The sequence below is a fragment of the Rhea americana genome, unplaced genomic scaffold (assembly GCF_003343005.1).
Source record: "Rhea americana isolate MKP2758 unplaced genomic scaffold, rheAme1 scaffold_135, whole genome shotgun sequence".
Classification (NCBI taxonomy): domain Eukaryota; kingdom Metazoa; phylum Chordata; class Aves; order Rheiformes; family Rheidae; genus Rhea; species Rhea americana.
In genome coordinates, this window is record NW_028185428.1 from 351,384 (window position 1) to 369,898 (window position 18,515).

At 59.6% G+C, this 18,515-nt stretch overlaps 1 protein-coding gene across 1 annotated transcript; it reads left to right on the top strand.

Annotated features, from left to right (window-relative positions):
* Window positions 1–6,331: 6,331 nt before the first annotated feature.
* On the top strand, window positions 6,332–17,791 carry CDX1 (caudal type homeobox 1). The gene is made up of 3 exons (XM_085298019.1): window positions 6,332–6,758; window positions 17,156–17,301; window positions 17,585–17,791. The coding sequence occupies exons 1-3, from the start codon at window positions 6,332–6,334 to the stop codon at window positions 17,789–17,791; spliced, it is 780 nt and encodes a 259-aa protein (XP_085154145.1).
* Window positions 17,792–18,515: the final 724 nt, after the last annotated feature.

Here is an 18,515-nt window from a genome sequence, read left to right on the forward strand (position 1 = left end):
GGAGGAGAAGCCAAGGCAGCCGTGGAGAGCGGGGRGCTTTGCCGCCGGCGGCCGCGGCGGGGAGCGGCGAGAGCCCAGCTAACGGGAAACAAAAGGAGCCCGAAGAGCCCGGCAGCCTCCTCCTGGAGAAGGGAGCTGCCCTCTCCCTGTGTCTGCTTTCAATTCTAGCCTTTTTCCCTATTTTCTTTTTCTCTTTTTTTTTCCCTCAAGCCCCCCCCACTCCTTCCCCCCCCCCTTTCTCAGGATATGAGGGGATGTTTAGAAAATCCGCTGCCCACGCCAGCAGCTGACTCATGTTTTTATTAAAGAAGGCCTGTGCCGAGCTGACTCCGCGCGGTCCCTTCGGATGCCTCGCCGGGACCGTGACTCCGGCGCTGGGGGACCGCCAACGCGCGCCCGCCGCGCGCTTTAACCCTCCCCGGGGCGCCGGAGGGCGCGGGGAGGAGGGGGCCGAGCTGCCCGCGGGACCCGCGCCCGCTGCTGCGATGCCCGAGCGCCCGTGAGGGCTTGGAAGCAGGTTCATGATGGTGCTTTAAGTCTCTATTTAAGTTTTCTATTCCCTGATGAAAAACCAGAGCGGGAGCATCCCGGGTACTCCGGGCTCTCGTCTGGTGGCAAAGGGAAGCGAGGGCTGGGGCTGCGGGACCGTCTGCCGTGCAGAGCTGGAGCTCACGAGCATGAGACGGGGCTCACGTGGGGCGCAGGCGAGAGAGGGAACGTGCCGTGCGCACGGCTGTCCCCGACACTTTCCCAAGGGACAGAGACACGTCCGATGGGTCCGGGCRCGGGGACGCGTGGGTGGGAATACCTCTGCACAGCAGAGCTCTGCAGCATCCCCGCGCCAGCACGGTGGGACGTCGCTGCTCCCSACCCCACGAGGGAGAAACCCAGTGGCACCGTCCTGCTGGCCAAGCGCTGTCCCCTTCCAGCAGGGTCCCTGGGCCTTGGAGCTCTCCCGGTACCCAGCGCCGCAGCCCTGGGACACCAGTGTCCGTGCTGAGCGAAGCTGGCCGCGCTTGGGGCCAGCAGGCAATGGGGCAGGTGGCGAGGGGGCCGCAGCGATCCCRTTTTGGCTGAAAGCTGCTTCCCAGAGCCTGGAAGCAGCCCCTGAGAGGGGCTGGATGGGAGCTCGTGGCCATGCAGCCTGGCAGGGAGCTCCGACCACGCTTGAGGGCATGAGCCCCAGCTCTGCCATCATCCYCCTCCTCCTCCCTGCAGACGGGTGACCCCCGCGCTCATCCGCGGGCTGGGAGCAAGAACAACCTGGGTGAGCCAAACCCTTTCCTGAAATAAGGTTTTACGGCTCACGGRCCGTTGTTTTGGGATGCTGGGAAAGCCTGCAGCATCCCGGGAAACAGGCGGCTGCTGCAGGCGTGCGGGGCCGGGTGTTTTGTTTGGGAATAGAGCGCACAGGGGTTAAAGCAGCTCCTGGGAAAGGCCAGCTCGGAGGAAGCGCCAGCACCGCAGGGACGCTGCGTGCAGGCGCGTGGGCGGAGGGGAGCAGCTCGTCTACCTCTGCTTCATCCCCCCTTCTTTGCTCACCTCTATTTTTGGCTCCTGGCACTTGCAGGACTTAGCGATCCCCTTGGGGCTGGGACAGCTGCAGTGTGGGCTGCCAGAGCCCCTCTCAGCTGAGGTTTCCAGCCTCTGGCAAGCCCAAAGAAGTGGCAAGAGAGCTAACAGGGGCTCGAGGTGGTGTGGCGGGGTTATTCTGGTGCATGAAGCCACCACTGAGATAGGGACACTCCAGACACTCCAGGGTATTTGAACTGCACTGTGCTGGCAACATTGGCATCAAAACTGCATCCCAACCTCCTGCTCCCATCTGAGGTGGATCTGGGACCCTGGGAAAAGCTTGGGTCTGAGGTGGAGAAGAGCCATTCTCCCCCCAGTGCCCCAGGAACACGATGGTGAGAAAGGATGTGCTGGAGTTGGTGATGGGGCCCTGTGTGCCAGCAGGTGAGAAAGACGAGGCAGAGCTCAGCCTCTCCCGCTCCTCTGCAGGCAGCAACAGGGCCAGATTCCCCCTGGGCTGCAATTCCTCCAAGCTTCCCTTGGTGGAAAGTCGGCCCGGGAATTTGCGCATCGCTCTGATGTGGTGTTGAACCTCAGACCACAAGAGAGAGGTGACTGGTGCTGGGGAGCACAGAATAACATCTGCGCAGGCCAYTGATCATGAGAACTGCCGGCGCTTGCTCCCAGCTGGATCGAGCTCTTGGGAGAACAGCACGGAGAGTTCCTCCAGCCTTTTCCAAAGCTTTCCCCTGGAGGAACGGCTACACCCTGCAGGGCCCCACTGCCCAGGGGCTTTGTCAGGGTGGCAGAGGGTGGCAGCAGTGCCCGGCATGCYGGGAGAAAGGGCCAGGGACAGAAAGTGCTGGGCAAAGCTCGACGTGCCGGGGAGCTCCCCTGCCTCGTGCGTCCTGCAGTGCCGGACGGACGAAGGGCCGTTCCCGGGCTCTCCGGGCAGTGTCGGCCTGGAGCGCCACGCCGTGGGGATGCAACGTGGATTCGTGTGGCGGTGCTGTGCCCGCTGCGGGCGATGGCCCGTCCCGGAGGAGCCAGGCGCTCGCTCGGACGCAGCCGCGTTAGCCAGCAGCAGGGATGATACTGGCCCAGCGTCTTTTCCCCAGCTCGGGGCCTTTCCGCCCCATCCCACGCACTCTTCCTAACCCCCGCTACAGGCCTTGGTATTAAATGTGCTCGGCCGAGCCCTGGGAGGCGGCAGCAGGCTCTTGGGTGAATACTAATAGCGGTGCCGTCCGGTCGCCCCAGACTTTCCCACACATCTGCAGCCACTTAACGTGGGAAGTGTTAACCCTCTGCTTGCGCAGCGCCTGCAGGGCCTGAAATGCCGCACTCGCCCCGGCCCCGGCCGCCCCCGGGACCCCGCGTCCCCCCCTGYGTGGGCTCACTCTCCCCACCGAGGCGTTGCCGTCGGGTCGGTGGCACTCAGCACCCATGCAGCAGCATGGCAAACGCCTGGTCCTGTGCTGGTGCAGAGGGAATCGCACCCACTAGACCGGCCAGACTGGGGGCCCGGCATCTGCCGTGCAGCAGCGAGACATGCCAGCGCGTGTCACTGCCCCCAGGGCCCCCTTGCAGCTGCTCCCCGGATTGGCGGCTCTTGTGTTGTGCCAGGAAGGCTGTTTCCGACCTCTTGGGGCTGGCGGATGCACCAGGCCCTGGGAGAGGGGCTGTGCAGCGATGCCGGGAGCACGGTGATTTGGGCTACCCCAGCCCATGCCTGGCTCCCTGGAGAGCAGCACCCCATAATGTCACCCTGATGTGCAGGTGCCACGTTGCAAAACCTGCCGGCCCGTGGCCTGGGGCAAGCAGGAGCGCAGGGCAAGGAGCCGGGGGGAGAGAAAGTGGGTCCCCCAGCCCGGGGGTCAGCCGCTGCTCCGGCCACCAGCATGTGCTCAGCTCTCTGCCTACGTGAAGGCTTCCYGAATTTTCCCTCGAGGAAGCGAGTGTTTCTACTTAGCTCCAGGCCTGAGTCAGAGCGATGGGCAGGATGGTGACAGGCGCCAGCCCTGGCTGCAGGACCACGAGGGCAGCCGGGGAGCAGCCGGGGCAGCGGGCTCGGGGGAGCGCAGCAGAGCCGGCTGCCAGCACGAGCAAGGGACACAGCTTGTAGGGAGAAAGAAAGCTTTTGAACGCATTTTTGGTAACCCAGCACACATGCCGGTGGACCTGCAGGGATGGGATGCAGACCTGTGTCACCCGTGATGCCTTGGGTGGGCAGGGCTGGTGCTTTCAGGACTGGGACCACATAGATTTATTGCTTTTCCCTGCTTTTAATCAAACCCTGTCTCAAAGCTGAGGGAGGGTGCTCAGTCCCTGATGGCTCCATCTAGCTGAGCCCCATGGAGGTCAGACACCCCGTCTGCCATCCCAGYTGGGTGTCTTTTGGTCCCATGGGAGCTGGGTTGAGTTGGGCGTGGTTTGCCGGTGTGGATGCCTCCTCCGTGTGCCCCCRCCATCGCGCTGCTGACCCCGCAGCCTGCGCAGTGTTCGGGGCTGCAGCCCCTTTGCAAGCCTGCTCCACGTGGCATGCCAGCCCGGCCCTGGGGACCTCCCAGCCCTCCTCTCCCTGGCCTGCCTGCTTCCAGGAGGTGGCATCACTCGCTCATGGATAGCAATGCTGAGCCCTGGGGAGAGCCCGGGAAAGCTGCATCTTCTCGGCTTCCTCYGGTCCCAGGAATTGTCAGGGCTAAGGGGTTCCCCAGGCTGGCTTTGAGTCTTGGAGGTCTCCAGGGTGGGCGAGAAGGTATAGCCGGCTCTCACCCTTACCAGCTGGAAAACCGAGGGGCTCTTGGTCCTGGCAAAGCAGCCCCTGCCCTGGAGAATTAGGGCTTGGGGCCTCTAGCCCTGCCCAGCTGCGAGGATGCTCTTCGGAAAAGCTCTTTAGTCAGGGCCATGTGTGACCGGCTCTTTTCAGGGCCAGCTGGGCTGTGGAGGGCAGCGACACCGCGCGGGCTTGGGCATGGGAACGAGCCTCAGCCGAGCACCRCCCGGCGCGGAGCCAGGGCAGCCGGCTGCGAGGGGGACGCCAGCGGCGCACGGACCACCCGGCCTGTGCAGGGCTCCTCGCCTGGCTGCTCCCCAGCATAAACCGGGCCGAACACAATCCCTGCTGCTAATAAACAAGCAGAAGAAGAGGAAAAGAGGGAAGTTATCATCAGCGGATCTTTACGGCCCAGCCATCTCCTCGGMGCCCTCCACCGCCCCGTACCGCGGGCTGTCACGGTGCCCGGCCGAGCTACGGACGGGGTTTGCAAGGTGCCGGTGCCTCCGCCAGCACCACCGCCCCGGGGGTGTTTTCTGTCTCCCTCCATCTGTCCACAGCACTGTTCGTGGTGGCCGCGGCCCCGTAGCTCCTACGGCRGGGAGGAGCAGCTAGGTGCGAGCAGGAGGCCCCAGCCCGCCGGCTGGCTCGGCCATCCATGCCGCCAGCAGCAGGGGGGAATAAAAAGGCGAGAAATGGTTGTGTACAAAATGCACCAAGCTCCTCGGATTAGGGAGGCTCTGCGGGTTTTGCAATCATTTTCTGTTTGCCCCCACAAACCCAAGAGTTGTCTCCATGTGGAAAGCAGCTCCCAGGTTCATCGCTGTGATCAGGGGAAGCTCTGTACATTTGTCTTCTTTCTGCTTCTCTTCCTGTTACCAAATTCCAGGCTGCTTCTATCCTGGGAGGGCGAAGGCCCTCGCCTGTGTCGAACAGGGAAGGTGCCCGTTGCAGAGAAACGAGGAGAGGTGGCCTCGGAGAGGACACGAGCATCCTCCCGGCAGCCTCTGCCAGCTCGTGCTTTGGGCAGGAAAAACCAGGGCTGCGCGGTGGGGCCAGCAGCAGCCCAAGCGGGACGCTGGGGGGGGAGGAGTGTTTGGGCAGTATCCCGGCTGGAGGTGCTTCCCAGGGACTGGGCTGCTCCCCAACTCCAGGGGCTGCTCCCCAGCTCCACTTTGCATTTAATGGGTTTCCTTTTCCTTGCCCCCTTGCAGGACACAGGCTGGGCCAGGCTGGGAGGCTGAGTTCTGGGGCCTGTGTGCAGCCAGCTCTCTCTGTCCATCTGTCCTGCTCTCAGGGCCGGGCTTTGCTTCTGGGGCTAGAGGGGGCTGCTGGCTCAGGGTTTGTCCCCGGGTTATCTCACTGTGTGGGGTCCCATGGGACCTGGCACCGTCCCCTTCCCGTATCTGGATTGGGGGGATGCTGCCGCCGGGCGCGGGAAAGCGCCATCACAGCACGAGGTCTCGGCGTCCCCCAACGTGGGCGAAGGGCCCGACACCAGGCGCAGCCCAGCTGGTCCCCTGTCCCCAGCTGGGCTTTAATACGGCAGCTCAGCCCAGCTCCCCATGGCCAGGCTGCTCCTGGGGTACAGCTGGCCCCAGAAGCCAYGCGGGCTCCCCCAGGGCGTCCTCGTGGGCAGCCCCAGAGACCCGCTGGTGTCCCCAGAGCCGGGCAGCATGAAGGGACCGAGCTGGTGACCTGGGGACACCCGCTCGGCGGCGTCCCCTGGAGCTGCCCGTCGCCCCCGTCGCGGGTCGGGGAGGTCCGAATGCGCCCCGCTGCCGCCCSGCTGCCGCCGGGGTTCCTGCACTTTGAAATGCAAACCTGCCTTTCAATGCAAATGCTGCGAGAGGTTGGGCCCAATAAAAGCCTCGGGGCAGGGAGGCGCCTGGCCTGCGGGACACAGCTCCCCAAGGCGCCCAGGTGAGCGCGGGGCAGGCGGGCGGRCGGACGGGCGGACGGACGGAGGGGYGGCCGCCTCGCCGCCAAGCCGGGTCCCCAGCCGGCGGCGCAGCATGCGCGCGGGGCCGGGCGCCCAAGATGTATGTAGGTTATCTTCTGGATAAGGACGCCAACATGTATCCCAGCTCGGTCCGGCACCCCAGCCTCAACCTGAACCCCCAGAATTATGTGCCGGGGCCGCCCCAGTACTCGGACTTTGCCGGCTACCACCACGTGCCGGGGATTAACAGCGACCCGCACCACGGGCAGCCCGCGGGGGCCTGGGGCTCTCCCTACACCCCCGCCAAGGAGGACTGGCATTCGTACGGGACCGCCGCCGCCTCGTCCGCCGCTGCCCCGGGGCAGTTTGGATTCAGCCCCCCGGATTTTAACCCCATGCAGCCGCCGGGCTCGGGACTGCTGCCACCGCCCATGAGCAGCGCGGTGCCCCAGCTCTCCCCCACTTCCCAGAGGCGCACCCCTTACGAATGGATGCGGCGCAGTATTCCCAGCACCAGCAGCACTGGTAAGTCCCCCCCGTCCCCAYAGCCCAGCTCCTTCCTCCGCATACAGCTGCCCCATGCTGAAGTCCCACAGGGCCGGATCCGCCCGGGGGTCAAGGGGGGGCACCCRGGGCTGGGCGTCCCCTCTCTTTGGCTCCTCGTCCAGGCCAAAAGCCAAAGGGATCCCACCGGGGAGAGCCGTGGGGCCAGGGCAGYGGGGCTGCACAAGGCGAGGGTGGGCACGGAGGACTTTTCCAGGGATAGCAGCCTGCGGATTGCCCCGTCTTCCCACGCCGCTGCCTGCTGGGTTTAGTGCTTGGTTTCTGGTTGGAAGACCACCCCATGGCACCATCGCCYGCGCTGGGGACGCCCTGCCAGTCCCAAGCGGGTGCTGGACGGGGGGTCCCGCACGTGCAGGGCTTGCGGCCGAGCGCGGGAGCMGTGGGGAGGCCGCCTGCCTGGGGCGGGGGCCACAGAGAGCCGGGGGGACAGGCGCTGTGCACAGGGGGTGCAGCGTGCCGGTGCAGGTGGGCACCCGCGGCGGGTGCACGGGTGCGCAGGAAAGGGGCCTTCTGCGGTGCGCGTGGCGCCTGCCCGTGCACACTGTGAAGTGTGCATGGACGTGTGTGGGGAAGGTGCCAGGTGCACACGCGTGGGGGGAAGGTGCTGGTTGCACTGCACATGTACGTGTGTACGGCGTTGCACGCAGCGCGTGTTGGGGGTGTTATGCGTTGTGTGTGTATGAGGTGCCACACGTAGTGCATGTGTCAGGGACGGCGCCTGGGGGACCGTGTGTGTGTGCGCGAGGCGCTGCACGCTTGGGGAAGGTGCCTGGTGCTGCACGTGTGTGCACAAGGCACCCCACGTTCGAGGAAGGCGCCGCGTCCCGAACGCGTGTGTGGGTTCGGCGTGCCCGGGGCAGGGTGTGCCACGTGCAAGGTGGGCGTGCAAGGTGGCTGGCTTTGGGGAACGTGCCCGGTACAGGGTGGGTGCCTGCTCTCTGTGCATGTGCTGCACGCCGTGTGCGGGTGTGAGCGGGCTCGAGGGGCGCAGGGCGGTGTCCCCGCTCTGGCGCTTGCTGCCATGCCGCCTGTGGCCTACTGTCCCCCAGGTCCTGCCCCACTGTCCCCCCCTACTGTCCCTGTTGTCCCCTAGGTCTTGTCCCTGCTGTCTCCAAGGCTCTCGCCCCACTGTCCCCCAGGTCCTGTCCTCAGTGTCCTCCAGGTCTTGCCCTGCTGTTCCCCCGGATGCTGTCCCCGCTGTCCCCCGGGTCCTGTCCCCGCTGTCCCCCAGGTCCTCAGGCTCCTGTCCCCTCTGTGCCCCAGGTCCTGTCCCCGATGAACTCCTGACCTGGGGAGTGGAAGTGTCTGGGCCACCAGAGCCCCCCGCCCGCGCCGCGCCAGCCCCGCTGCCCACTTCAAAGGCGGTGGGCAGGTCCGCCCTTGGGGCCAGCCCAAACTGACAAGGGCTTCGCTTTGTCATGGAGATGGGGCCGGCTCCTTTGGCAGCGAGGTGCGGAGGTGAGGTGCGGGGGGCTCCGGCTGCCCCTTTGTGTCCTGCCCCGAAAACGTCCTTTCATGTCCCCCGCAAGCGCCCGGCGGCGGCCCGCGCGGCTCCGCCGTCCCCAGCTCCCCGGCTGGAGGGCGCGTTTCTCGGGGCCGCCCGGCAGCGCCTGCCCGGGAGCTGCTGCGGGCCGGGTAGGGCTGCCCCTCCGCCCGGGAGAAAAACATCGGCCCGCGCCTCTGGATCCCGGGAAGGGTTTTACAGGCGGCGGCGGGACTGAGGCAGAGCAGGGGCTTGCAAGCGCCTCTGGTCGGGTTACGTGACGGTCGGCTTGATTGAATCGTGAGAAAAAGGCCATTAGCTGCGCCGCTTGCGGCTCTCAGATTAAACGAATACAAAGGGGCAAATAAATCAGGCGCTGTCCGCTCTCGCGGCCGAGGGGCCGGGGAGCGCGGGGCGGGCGGGCGGCCGTGCTCTGCCGAGCCCGGCCCGGCGCTGCTCGGGCGCCTTCGGGGCCGAGGCGCCTCCGGGACGGCGGCAGGATTCGGCCGCGGCGGGACCGCGCGCCGGGGGGTGGTGGGACACGGCCCGGCTTTGCCCGATCGGCAGCGAAATTCCCCTTGGGTTTGATGGGCCGTTTCTGCCAAACGCCTCCCCCCCCCCGCCCCAGCCTCAGGACCTCTGAGGAATTACAGTCCCACGCATTTTCCAGGGCCCTCCTTAAAATAACAACAACAACAACAACAACAACAACAAAAAAGCTGCAAACGCTTCAGACACTTTCTGCATGAAGCTAAAAGCGAGCAGGGCAGAGACAGGTTTGACATAGATAAGAGCAAAATTCCTAAATGAATTGTGTTATTGAAATCAATAAGCTGGACATGAATCAGGCTGCATTGATTGACTACCTCCCTCTCCGCAGCAGGAATAGGAAATTAAYGCATGGGCTTTTTCACTATAAATATCAACAGTTTCATTATGAATGCTATAAATCATAGTGCTTCAGAGGGCTGTAAATCGAGGMTCCTTCTCTGTCTTTCCTTGAATAAACAGCTATTGCATGTTGTCTGAAAGCTTTGGGGAAAGAGCTGGGCCCCAGTAAGAGAAATCTTTTTCACAGGGAAAATGAGGGCATTGAGGGTTTCTGCAGATCTAAGCCAGAACCCAAGGAAAATCAATGGGAAGTCTCCTAGTGAGTCACCGCAGAACCAGGCTTTATTAGTGATGATTTTATATACCTGTTGCTAAATACATGTGCGCGTCACCCGGCGGAGCTATCAGCTGTGGGAGAAAGAAAAAAAAAAAGAAAAAGAAAAACACAACCAGCAAAACCCTACAGCGAAACGGACCTGCGTCGCCGGAGGGCTGGTGGGTGGRAACGAGGAATTGAGAGACCCGAGCCCAAAGAAGCCGTCCCCCGGGTTCGCTCCGCTCTCAAACGTCACCTCTTCCTCCGCTCATAAAATCTTCGTGAGCCGAGTGTCAAAGCCTCACGCTTCCTCCTCGTTCACAATTATTTGCAAACTTCCTTGCGAATTGCACCCCAGCTCTATAAAAAGCTCAGCGAGGCCGCGGGAAACGGCAGCTCCCTGAACTTTGAAATTCACCCCGGGCTCGTTAGTTATGTAAAGGGCGAGATACGGCCGCGGGGCCGGCGTCCGGGTCGCCCGGGGAGCCGGCCCGCGCCGCTCGGTACCGCCAGCAAGCGCGCAGGGGGAGCGGCGCCGCGGGCGAGAGGCACCACGGCCCGGCTGCCTTCGGCTGCTCTCGGCTATAATTTTTTCTGCTCTAATATGCACCTTGAAAGCTGCAGGGAGCAATAAACCCCTCGTGATGGGCCGGGGTAGGGCTGAAGAGCAGCCCGCGTGGCTGGGTGCTCCCGGCGGGCGCCGACGCCGTCGCTCCCTCCAAAAGCCTTTTCCCGGCTAGCTTGCTGGGAGCTAGCCACCCGCGTGCCCCGGCGTGGGTCTTCTCCCCATCGGTCTTCTCCCCTTAAATTATTAACCCACCACCTGCTCCTGGCCTCTGGTGGGATTTGTAGAGCGGCTAGGCCTGCTGGCCAAGGTACAGGCTTTTCGGGCTTTCCTAGAATTGGCTTTCCTTGTGCAAAAAGGGCTTCCCTGGAGCACCGGAGGTACCTACGTGATGGGCTTGGCTGGCTAATACCTTGGGATTAGTGAAGGGACACTTAAAACCACTGGCCAATGGCAGATGTTGCCTGCGGGGGACCTTCAAGGACGGCTGCTCCAGCACTGTTAGCTTTGCGATTGCAGGGATAAGGGGCCAGATCCTTCCCCGTGCAGCCCCCGGGATGCTCCTGTGGGAAGACTGGGCAGGGAACTGGACTTGTATTGCAATGCCAAGGCGAGAAGATGGCAAGGAGGTCAGCGGGAGCGCGGCAGCCACAGGCTGAGCCCCAGAGGGGCTGTCACGGGATAAGCGGGGACCTGCGCCAGCAGCCGGCTGCCGGGGCCAGCCCGCGCTCCCTCGCACCRGTCTGCGCCCTCCGGATCCGGCTCTGCGCCGCCGGAGAAGCGCAGCAGCGTTTCCTGCTGCTTCCTGCTGGCAGGCCTGCCTGGGCAGCCGGGCGGCCGCGGTGGGGCGCCGAGCCCTGCGCCACGTCCCCCTTTCTGCCCTCCCGCTGCCCCCAGCCCCCTCACCTACATGCTGTGTGCGTTCCTATCAATAGTGAAATCACTGGGCTTTTGGGAAAYGCAGAGCTCCAGTCCCTGCATGTAGGAAGCTATAAAGCCATCAGGATCTATGGCACGGTTTTGTAAAGGYGAAGCATTTTCAGGAGACGGTATTTCAAGCCAAACTGGGTTTTATTGCCAGTGTGGTTTATTGCTGTTTCCTTGGGCGTCTTCGGTACCAGGCAGAAATGCACAGACTGGGCTGTCAGCAGCACCATGGGCTTCCTGGGGAGCTGTGCTGGAGGTGCTGGGGATTGTTGGGGTGCTGGAGGAGCCCCTGGCCCTCGTGAGAGGGGGCACCTGGGGCATGTATGGGGATTGCCATAAGTGCGCCTGGCTCTGAAACAGCCTGTTTCTCCGGCAGGGACCATGTGCCGGGGAGCGTTGATGGGGTCCTCGGGGTGCGCAGTTGTTCGGCAGCTCCTCCCTCTTTCCCATGCAAATAGAGAAGTTCAATATGTACACGGGGTGGGAAAGGATGGTTCCTCCTAACCCRTTGTACGTACCTGGCAGCTGTCTGAATCTGACGCTGTCGTTTGCAGAGAAGTGATCTCAGACAGCAATCACGCAGAGATGAATTGCCCTCTGGTGGGGCTCATTTCTCACTGACAGCTGCATGGCCTCTGTCCCCTGTGCTGCCTTCATCCATTACCTCTGGGGCAGAGAAAAAAAAATAGGACATTGAACCATCCAGGGGAACAGGAAGGCTGGTGGACACCCTGCCCTGCTGSTTCCCAGCTCCAGAGTACGAGTTCGTCTCCCTGCCTGGCACAGTCCGTCTGGGACTGGGATCCTTTGGGCATGTGAGAGGCCGTGGTGCATTCCCCAAGCCTGATGGCACACGACAGGGGCTAAGCAGCCTGGCGCATGGCCCAGAGCAGAGCGTGTGGGAGGGGTGAGGTCTCATGGGGTGGCTTGGTGGGCTTGTGATGGAAGTAGTGTGCCATTGACTGGGCCGTCTCTGGCCAGGTGCTGCTGCAGGGGCAGCCATGGTTGCCTTCGATCAGCAGAGGGAGCATCAGCCCAGCCACCCAGAAGTGGCTGGAGCACATCTGGCTGTCACAGGAGGTTGACTCCAGCAAGCCTAGAAGCTTCCAAGTCCTATGAGAAGACCCGTTGTCGCCTGGAACTGGAGTCTCTGTCATGGGGCAGTTGCCTCTCTCTTTGCTCCTGGCAGCAGCAGGAGGTTTACCCCTGTGGAGCTGTACAAGGACCATGAYGGGGAGTCATGCCAGGGATTGCAACCCACAGCTCTGACTCTGGAATCTTCTCTGGTTCAAAGCTGCCTCTCCCTCCATAACATTGACTAACCTGTGTTGGGCAGACGGAAGATTTCACTGAAGGTCTTCCTGGAGAGGGACAGCAAATCCTGATGTAGCAGCTCTTCTTACTCTGGGGTGCAAGAAGTTTATCCTCTTTGGATACTCATTCAGAAGAAAGCAGTTTTATCGTGAACTAAAAGCACTCAGCTGGGGGATCTAGCCCCAACAGCCTTGCTCTGTCTTACTGCAACATAACCCCAGCACAGGGAGGTTCTTCCTTTGATGCTCACTGGCAATGGTGCTTTTATACATAATTCTTTTCAATATTAAAATATCATAGTGCCWTTAGATAATCTGGAAATAGGCACGTGGTGCAGACAGATGGGCAGACGAGGATATGCAAACAGTGCCTGTTGAATGCATCTCCCGGTGCGTGCCTGCAGCCTGTCCGTGCCACGCGAACACCCCGTGCACCCAGGCTCCCTTGCCACTGCAAAGCTGGCCAGCTCTGGGGTTACATTGCTCCAAGCACGGCTTTTGAACTGCGAAATAAAAATGCCTTTAAAAAAGCGTGTGGGTTTGCGCTCCTCTCCGCTGGCCCCTTTCCTTGCCGGGCCGCATGGCCCAAGCGCAGCCAGTGCCTGCTGGGGATACCCCAGCAGCAGGGGCCCGCAGGCTCTGCAGCACGGCCCCGTCTCCAGGGGAGGCTGCTATGGGGCCAGCCCAGGGGCTGCCACGGGGCTGATCCTCAGGTGGTTACAGGGCCATGGGGCCGTGGGAAGCAGATGGCGGAGAGGCAGCAGGACCCCAGTGCCTGCGGGGTGTGTGTGTGAGTGTACATACACACTCAGGAGTGCGTCCTTTGGGGTTTGTACAGCACATTAAAGCTATTCCCTTATCTAATCATGGCTAAGGTGAGTGCTATTAGGGTTATACATTAACGATGGGAATGATACCCTCTCCCCACACAGCCATTGGCCCTTCCCTGATCCCAAAGCCAAAATCCTCCCCGCTGGCCTCATGAGTGGCTTGCTTCAGGTGCCCAAACAGGTTATCTGCTTGGTCTTTTGGGGACAAGAGGGAGGGAGTTGAAATGTATAGAAGGGATTTGAAGGGGATAGCAGCCCTGCTGCAAGGAAGGCAGGTTTCAYCTGCAATGGGCTGTGGCAAGCAAAGGTGCTGTGGCACCTCGTGGAGCTGGGGCATAGCCAGGAGGTTCATCGTCCCTTCTGCCACGCAGGAGGTTCTCTTGCATGAGGGGATGACGTTTTGCCTTGCAAGATCTGCAGTAAACTCAAGACTTCATAGGGAAAATCAGAGCTGCACCCCCAATTACGCACACTTGTGCCAGGGCTGGCAGAGCTGGTTTCACCAGACCCGTGGYGCCCTCCATGCCGGTACTTTGAGGCAGGTTCATCACATCTGGAGTTTCTTGCTTTCTCTTGGAGAGGAGAAGTCAGTGCCAGCGCCACCAGGAGTTGCTCCATGCCTTGGCTGGTCTGCATGCCCCATGGGGAGCTGGAGGGCTTTCCCCAGGAGCAGGGGTGGCTTGTCCCAAGTTCCCTATTTCCTTTCACAGAGGCATAAAAGGCCACCGCCAACAGAGAGTTAAGTGCAACTCAGCATTCATATTCAAGGTAGTTGAATTATTCATTGTCAATAGTATTTCTTGCAAATCCTTTTCTTTTTCCTTGTGAATCACCCACAATACATTCCTGAATTCAGCAAACATAGCTGAAACCAGCAATTAGTCGAGATGAATAACTTTCCATCTCTGGCTTGCTTGTGAACGCTGTGCTTTGACTCTTTGCTGCTTGATGTTTAGCAGCGAGGGACTGGCTATCCACCCCGCGCACATGGCGATGGCTCACCAACACRACCGGGAATCTGGAAGACTTGAGACAAAGAAGAGAATTCATCAAGGACAAATGATGAAGAGGGAATAATAAAGAAGAAGCAGTGATGGATCTATTTACAGCTGGAGCAGCAAATAATAATTCCCGCTAAGATTCATGGTGCATGTGGTATTCACATCTCCTTTCTTTAGTTTTTTTTAAACCTTATCTGTGAATTTGTTTCTTTCCAACTGTTTTTTTCTCCAAGCTGTGGTATGCAAATAGTACTATTTGAAATAAGACCATTTTTAAAGCATCATCTGTTCAGGAAGTTTTTCATTTTCAAAAGGTTTAGATATTAAAGCAATTAAAACGATAAATTTATATGAGAAAAGAGAAAAATTATAGGAGTCCCTGAGCCTGGAGCAGAGACAGCAAGTGAGCATGGTTTCTCATAGAGTTGCTAAACCCTGTGCAAACCTCAGCTGGTGCATCTCACTCATTTTGTAACTCCTTGGGAACTGATACATTTGCAAATTTGGCATGGGTCACTCCAAGGTGTGCATGCAGATGGCCTTCCTATGCCGACGAGCTCTTCAGGAGACCCTGTGGAGCTGTGAGAGGTGGAAGCACCGTGGTGCGAAAGGCAGAGCTCCCGTGGGAGTAGTGGAGGTGCTGCCCACCGGCCGGGCTGCTGGCGTGGTTGTCCCATCTTATCACTTGGTTTTGCTTTGAGTCACCAGCTCCTATTTACATCAAACAGCAGACCCAGGAACCCAGGAAGAAAAAAAACCTTGCAAAAATCCCCCTTTGGCAGGGAAGAGCCGATGGCAGCGTGTTGCTGAGACRACGCATTCGGCGGCTGCTGGCAGAGACACGAAGCACGGCTCTGCTGTGGGAAATCCCATGCATGCTAAATCACCACATCTCAGCTGCTTGCCTGCAGACATCTCTACACACATGTCATGCCCAAGCAAATTCCCTTCATACACCTGCTTTATACCTGTATAGCCACCCTCTGTGACTGTAGGCAGGTTTGCTCTCATCCATGGTGAGGAGAGACTAAATGCTCTCTTCCAAAGAGCTCTGAAATGAGCTGGGATCTCCACTTGTTTTGATTCTTGTCTACCATCAGGGGATAGAAGTGATGACTAAATTCATTGCATCCATTACGCACGATTGAGTGGCTAAAGTCCAGCCCTGGTGCTGGGTGATTTGGTTTCTATTCCTGGCATGTTACAGCCTTGCTGAGCTCCTTCCCTCCTCCGAGGACCACAGGGAAGCCTCAGTGCTATTTGGGAATTGCTCAGGGACCCTGTGCTCCTCCCACCCTGGGAGCAGGGAACCGCCACATCCGGGAAGCCGTGGCGACCCTGGCATCACCCTGCTCCCAGCGCACCGACCCCGTGTGAGCACCGAGCACCGCAGGCCGGGAAGGAGTAATACGGTCATGGAAATTGTACTCTGACTCCTGTTGCAGGGTGGCTGCTTCCGTGCCTGGGAATGCTGGGGTCACATCTCAGCAGGGTGAAGGGCCTCCTGGCCAGTGCCCGCCCTAGGTGCCTGCCAAACGTTTGCACATCCCTACACGCGCTCGGTGGCAAGCTGCAGTAGGAAGCCCGTTGCTTGCTCTTGGTTGTTAATAGAAAATCAGCTGCCTTTTTTTCCAGGAAATTCCCTGCATCCCCAAGGAAGGAGATGGCTGGGGGTGCAGAGAGCAGGGCTTGTGCTGGGCTTCAATCTTTCAAGGTGGCCTCAGCTTGCCCCTGCCACTGCCCCACTTGGGGCTGCTTTTGAGCTGGAGCCCAGGGCTCCAGTGGAGTGATTACTCCGGGGTCTCTGAGTGATCATCTTGCGATGTTACTAACACTTTCCAAAATGCTTAAAAATAAAATCGAGTTGGCTGGTAAACAGTTGGCGGATTTGCATGTTGGGGGCGGAGGTGTCGCTATGTGGGGATTCTCTGATGTCTAACTAGGGTTGAATCCATGTTGCCATCTCTCTCTGTGGAAATGGAGTTTCACTCTGCGCCACCCAAACTCCTGCTTCCACCTGGCTAGTCAGAACTTAAGAAGGTCTCTGAAACTTTTCAATGCCCATCAGATTTGGCCCAAACTGGCCAATCTGCCAACAAATTGTTAGCAGGAGCAGATGAATAGGACAGCAAGCGTGGAGAGCACAGATCTTGTTTTCTTGGGGAAGCAGACTAAGAATGAGGTTAATCAGGTCTGCTGTTTGGTTAGTGGTTAGCAGGATGGTCTGCGCTGGGAACTAATGCCTCCTCTGACTCCTGGCAGGCGCTGGAGCTGGAATGGCTTGGGCAGGGCCCCCCAGAGTCCTATTGGAGCCTCTGAGGGCAAAAACTGCTGTTTCTGTCTTGAGAACAAGAGAAAATTCCTGGGCCAAAACACAGGGCCAAATCCTGCCTCCCTGTCTGTACTGGTGCATGCCCTGGGGAGATCTGTGGAGCTCTTGGAGGCTTGGCCCTGCCCCTTCCAACAGCAGTATCACTCTTCATGGCAGAAATTCAGGAAAAGATGGGCAAACGTGCCTGATGCCCTATGTCTTCCAGGCAGTCAACTGGCCAGATTCCCAGCTGGAAGGACAGTGGCTGCTCAGCTGAAAACCTGGCTCTYTCCCTCCTGATGCCCTGGAACAGGGTTTGGTGATTTTGAGTGGAACAGCAAATATTCACAGCTGTGTTTATTTGCTGCCTCAGGGCTATTCTGTGGAGGAAAGCACCACATTTTTGTTAGCAGACTCCCAGGGATGGCCAGCCTTCCTCGAAAGGGTGCTGAAACTCCCTGGAAAACAAAAATCCTCRTTCGTCTGAGGTTGTTGTCGTTTGAGGCGTGGCCCCACGCCACGGTGCTTTGCCGAGGGGCTTCATGGYGCAGTGCTGGTGCTGCAGATCAGACCCTGCCATGCTGTGTGTCATGTTCCTGGGCCACCATGTAATTAGAAGGAGCATCTCTCCTCTCTTGCCTGCTGGTCCCCAGGCCATTGCCAYGTGTCTTGAGCTCCCTGTGGGTTCATGCAGCTCCTCCATGGCCTTGGGGATGCTCCTACCCCTCCTGCTGTTCCTCCAGCCCCCTCCTGGCTAACACCACTCCACTGTCTCCATCAGGCAAGACCAGGACGAAAGACAAGTACCGTGTGGTTTATACAGACCACCAGCGCCTGGAGCTGGAGAAGGAATTTCACTACAGCCGCTACATCACCATCCGCCGCAAAGCAGAGCTGGCCGCTGCCCTGGGGCTCACCGAACGGCAGGTCAGTGCTGCGCTGCCCYAGCGGGTGCCTCCTCACCGTGCTGAGCCTGGTGGGAAACCACCTTCCTGGGTGGAAAAGGAAGTCTGTAGGCAAACTGGACTGGGAAATGGGAGGGGTGCAGCCCAGGGAAGGCAATGTTGTCCTCTCTGTAAAGGCCATCTTGCCCCATAGTTTGTCCTTCTCTTTGAATCCCAGGATATTCCCCCCTTCCCAGGGGTGATGCAAGGGTTGTCGCCCTCTGCTGTCTCCCCTTCTCTCTATCACTGTCCATTTCTCCCTACAGGTGAAAATTTGGTTTCAAAATCGGAGGGCGAAGGAGAGGAAGGTAAACAAAAAGAAGATGCAGCAGCAAAGCCAGCCCACCAGTACCACCACACCTACACCTCCAGCTGTTGGCACCCCAGGGCCCATCGGAGGCCTGTGCAGCAGCAGTGCCCCAAACCTTGTCTCCTCCTCTCCACTGACGATTAAGGAGGAATTCATGCCTTAACCCTCCAGCAGCTGCAGACACCAAGGGATAAGCACTATGCAGCAGAGCCATGCTGGCCAGTGGGCCAGACTGAACCAATGGGGCAGCCCACGAGGCTTGACAAGGTGGCACCRTGACCTTCCCAAGGGACTTGTGGGCTCTTGCCTACATGCAAAAAACAATAGGTTAGGTAATATTGCTCTCCTGCAGGAAACATATGCTGATCTGGCCTCCAGTGTCCACAGCCCAAGGAGGGATCATAATGTTATTAGAGAAGAAGGAGGGTTCTTGGCTGGAGGTGTGAGGTTGTGGTGGATGAAGWCTTTCCTGCAGCACATCAGGTGGAATTTACAGGATGTTTTCTTTGTGGTCCTGCTGGAGATCCAGCTGCCTGATGCTTTTGGGGCAGTTCAAACAAGATTGAACGAGAAAAAAGGCTTGGCTGGATCCAAGGCAAAATAAATTTGAGCTGAAATAGTCTCCTGGATCTGCCGTGCTAGAAAGGGGGATGCAAAAGGAAGAGTGAGTTAGATGGTGGGAGTCAGGCATGACCCTTGGCTGATGGGACTGCAGACAGAGAAGCGTGCTGCTGTCTGAGGGAGAATTGGAGCTCTCCTTTAAACCAACACTGATAACGCTGAGCTGGAGCATGCTCTTGGAAGTTCCCCATGCATGTCTCCACCATGCGCTACAGCCATCCCCACAGTACCCCTCCTTCTGCGCTCCCAGGTTTTACCTGTGCTGC

Bases quoted from the DNA above. Each gene is read 5' to 3' on its own strand.
- CDX1 (XM_085298019.1), top strand. From the start codon at position 6,332: ATGTATGTAGGTTATCTTCTGGATAAGGACGCCAACATGTATCCCAGC. The intron at 6,759-17,155 runs GTAAGTCCCCCC...TGTCTCCATCAG, and splicing joins TCCCAGCACCAGCAGCACTG to GCAAGACCAGGACGAAAGAC. The intron at 17,302-17,584 runs GTCAGTGCTGCG...TTCTCCCTACAG, and splicing joins TGGGGCTCACCGAACGGCAG to GTGAAAATTTGGTTTCAAAA.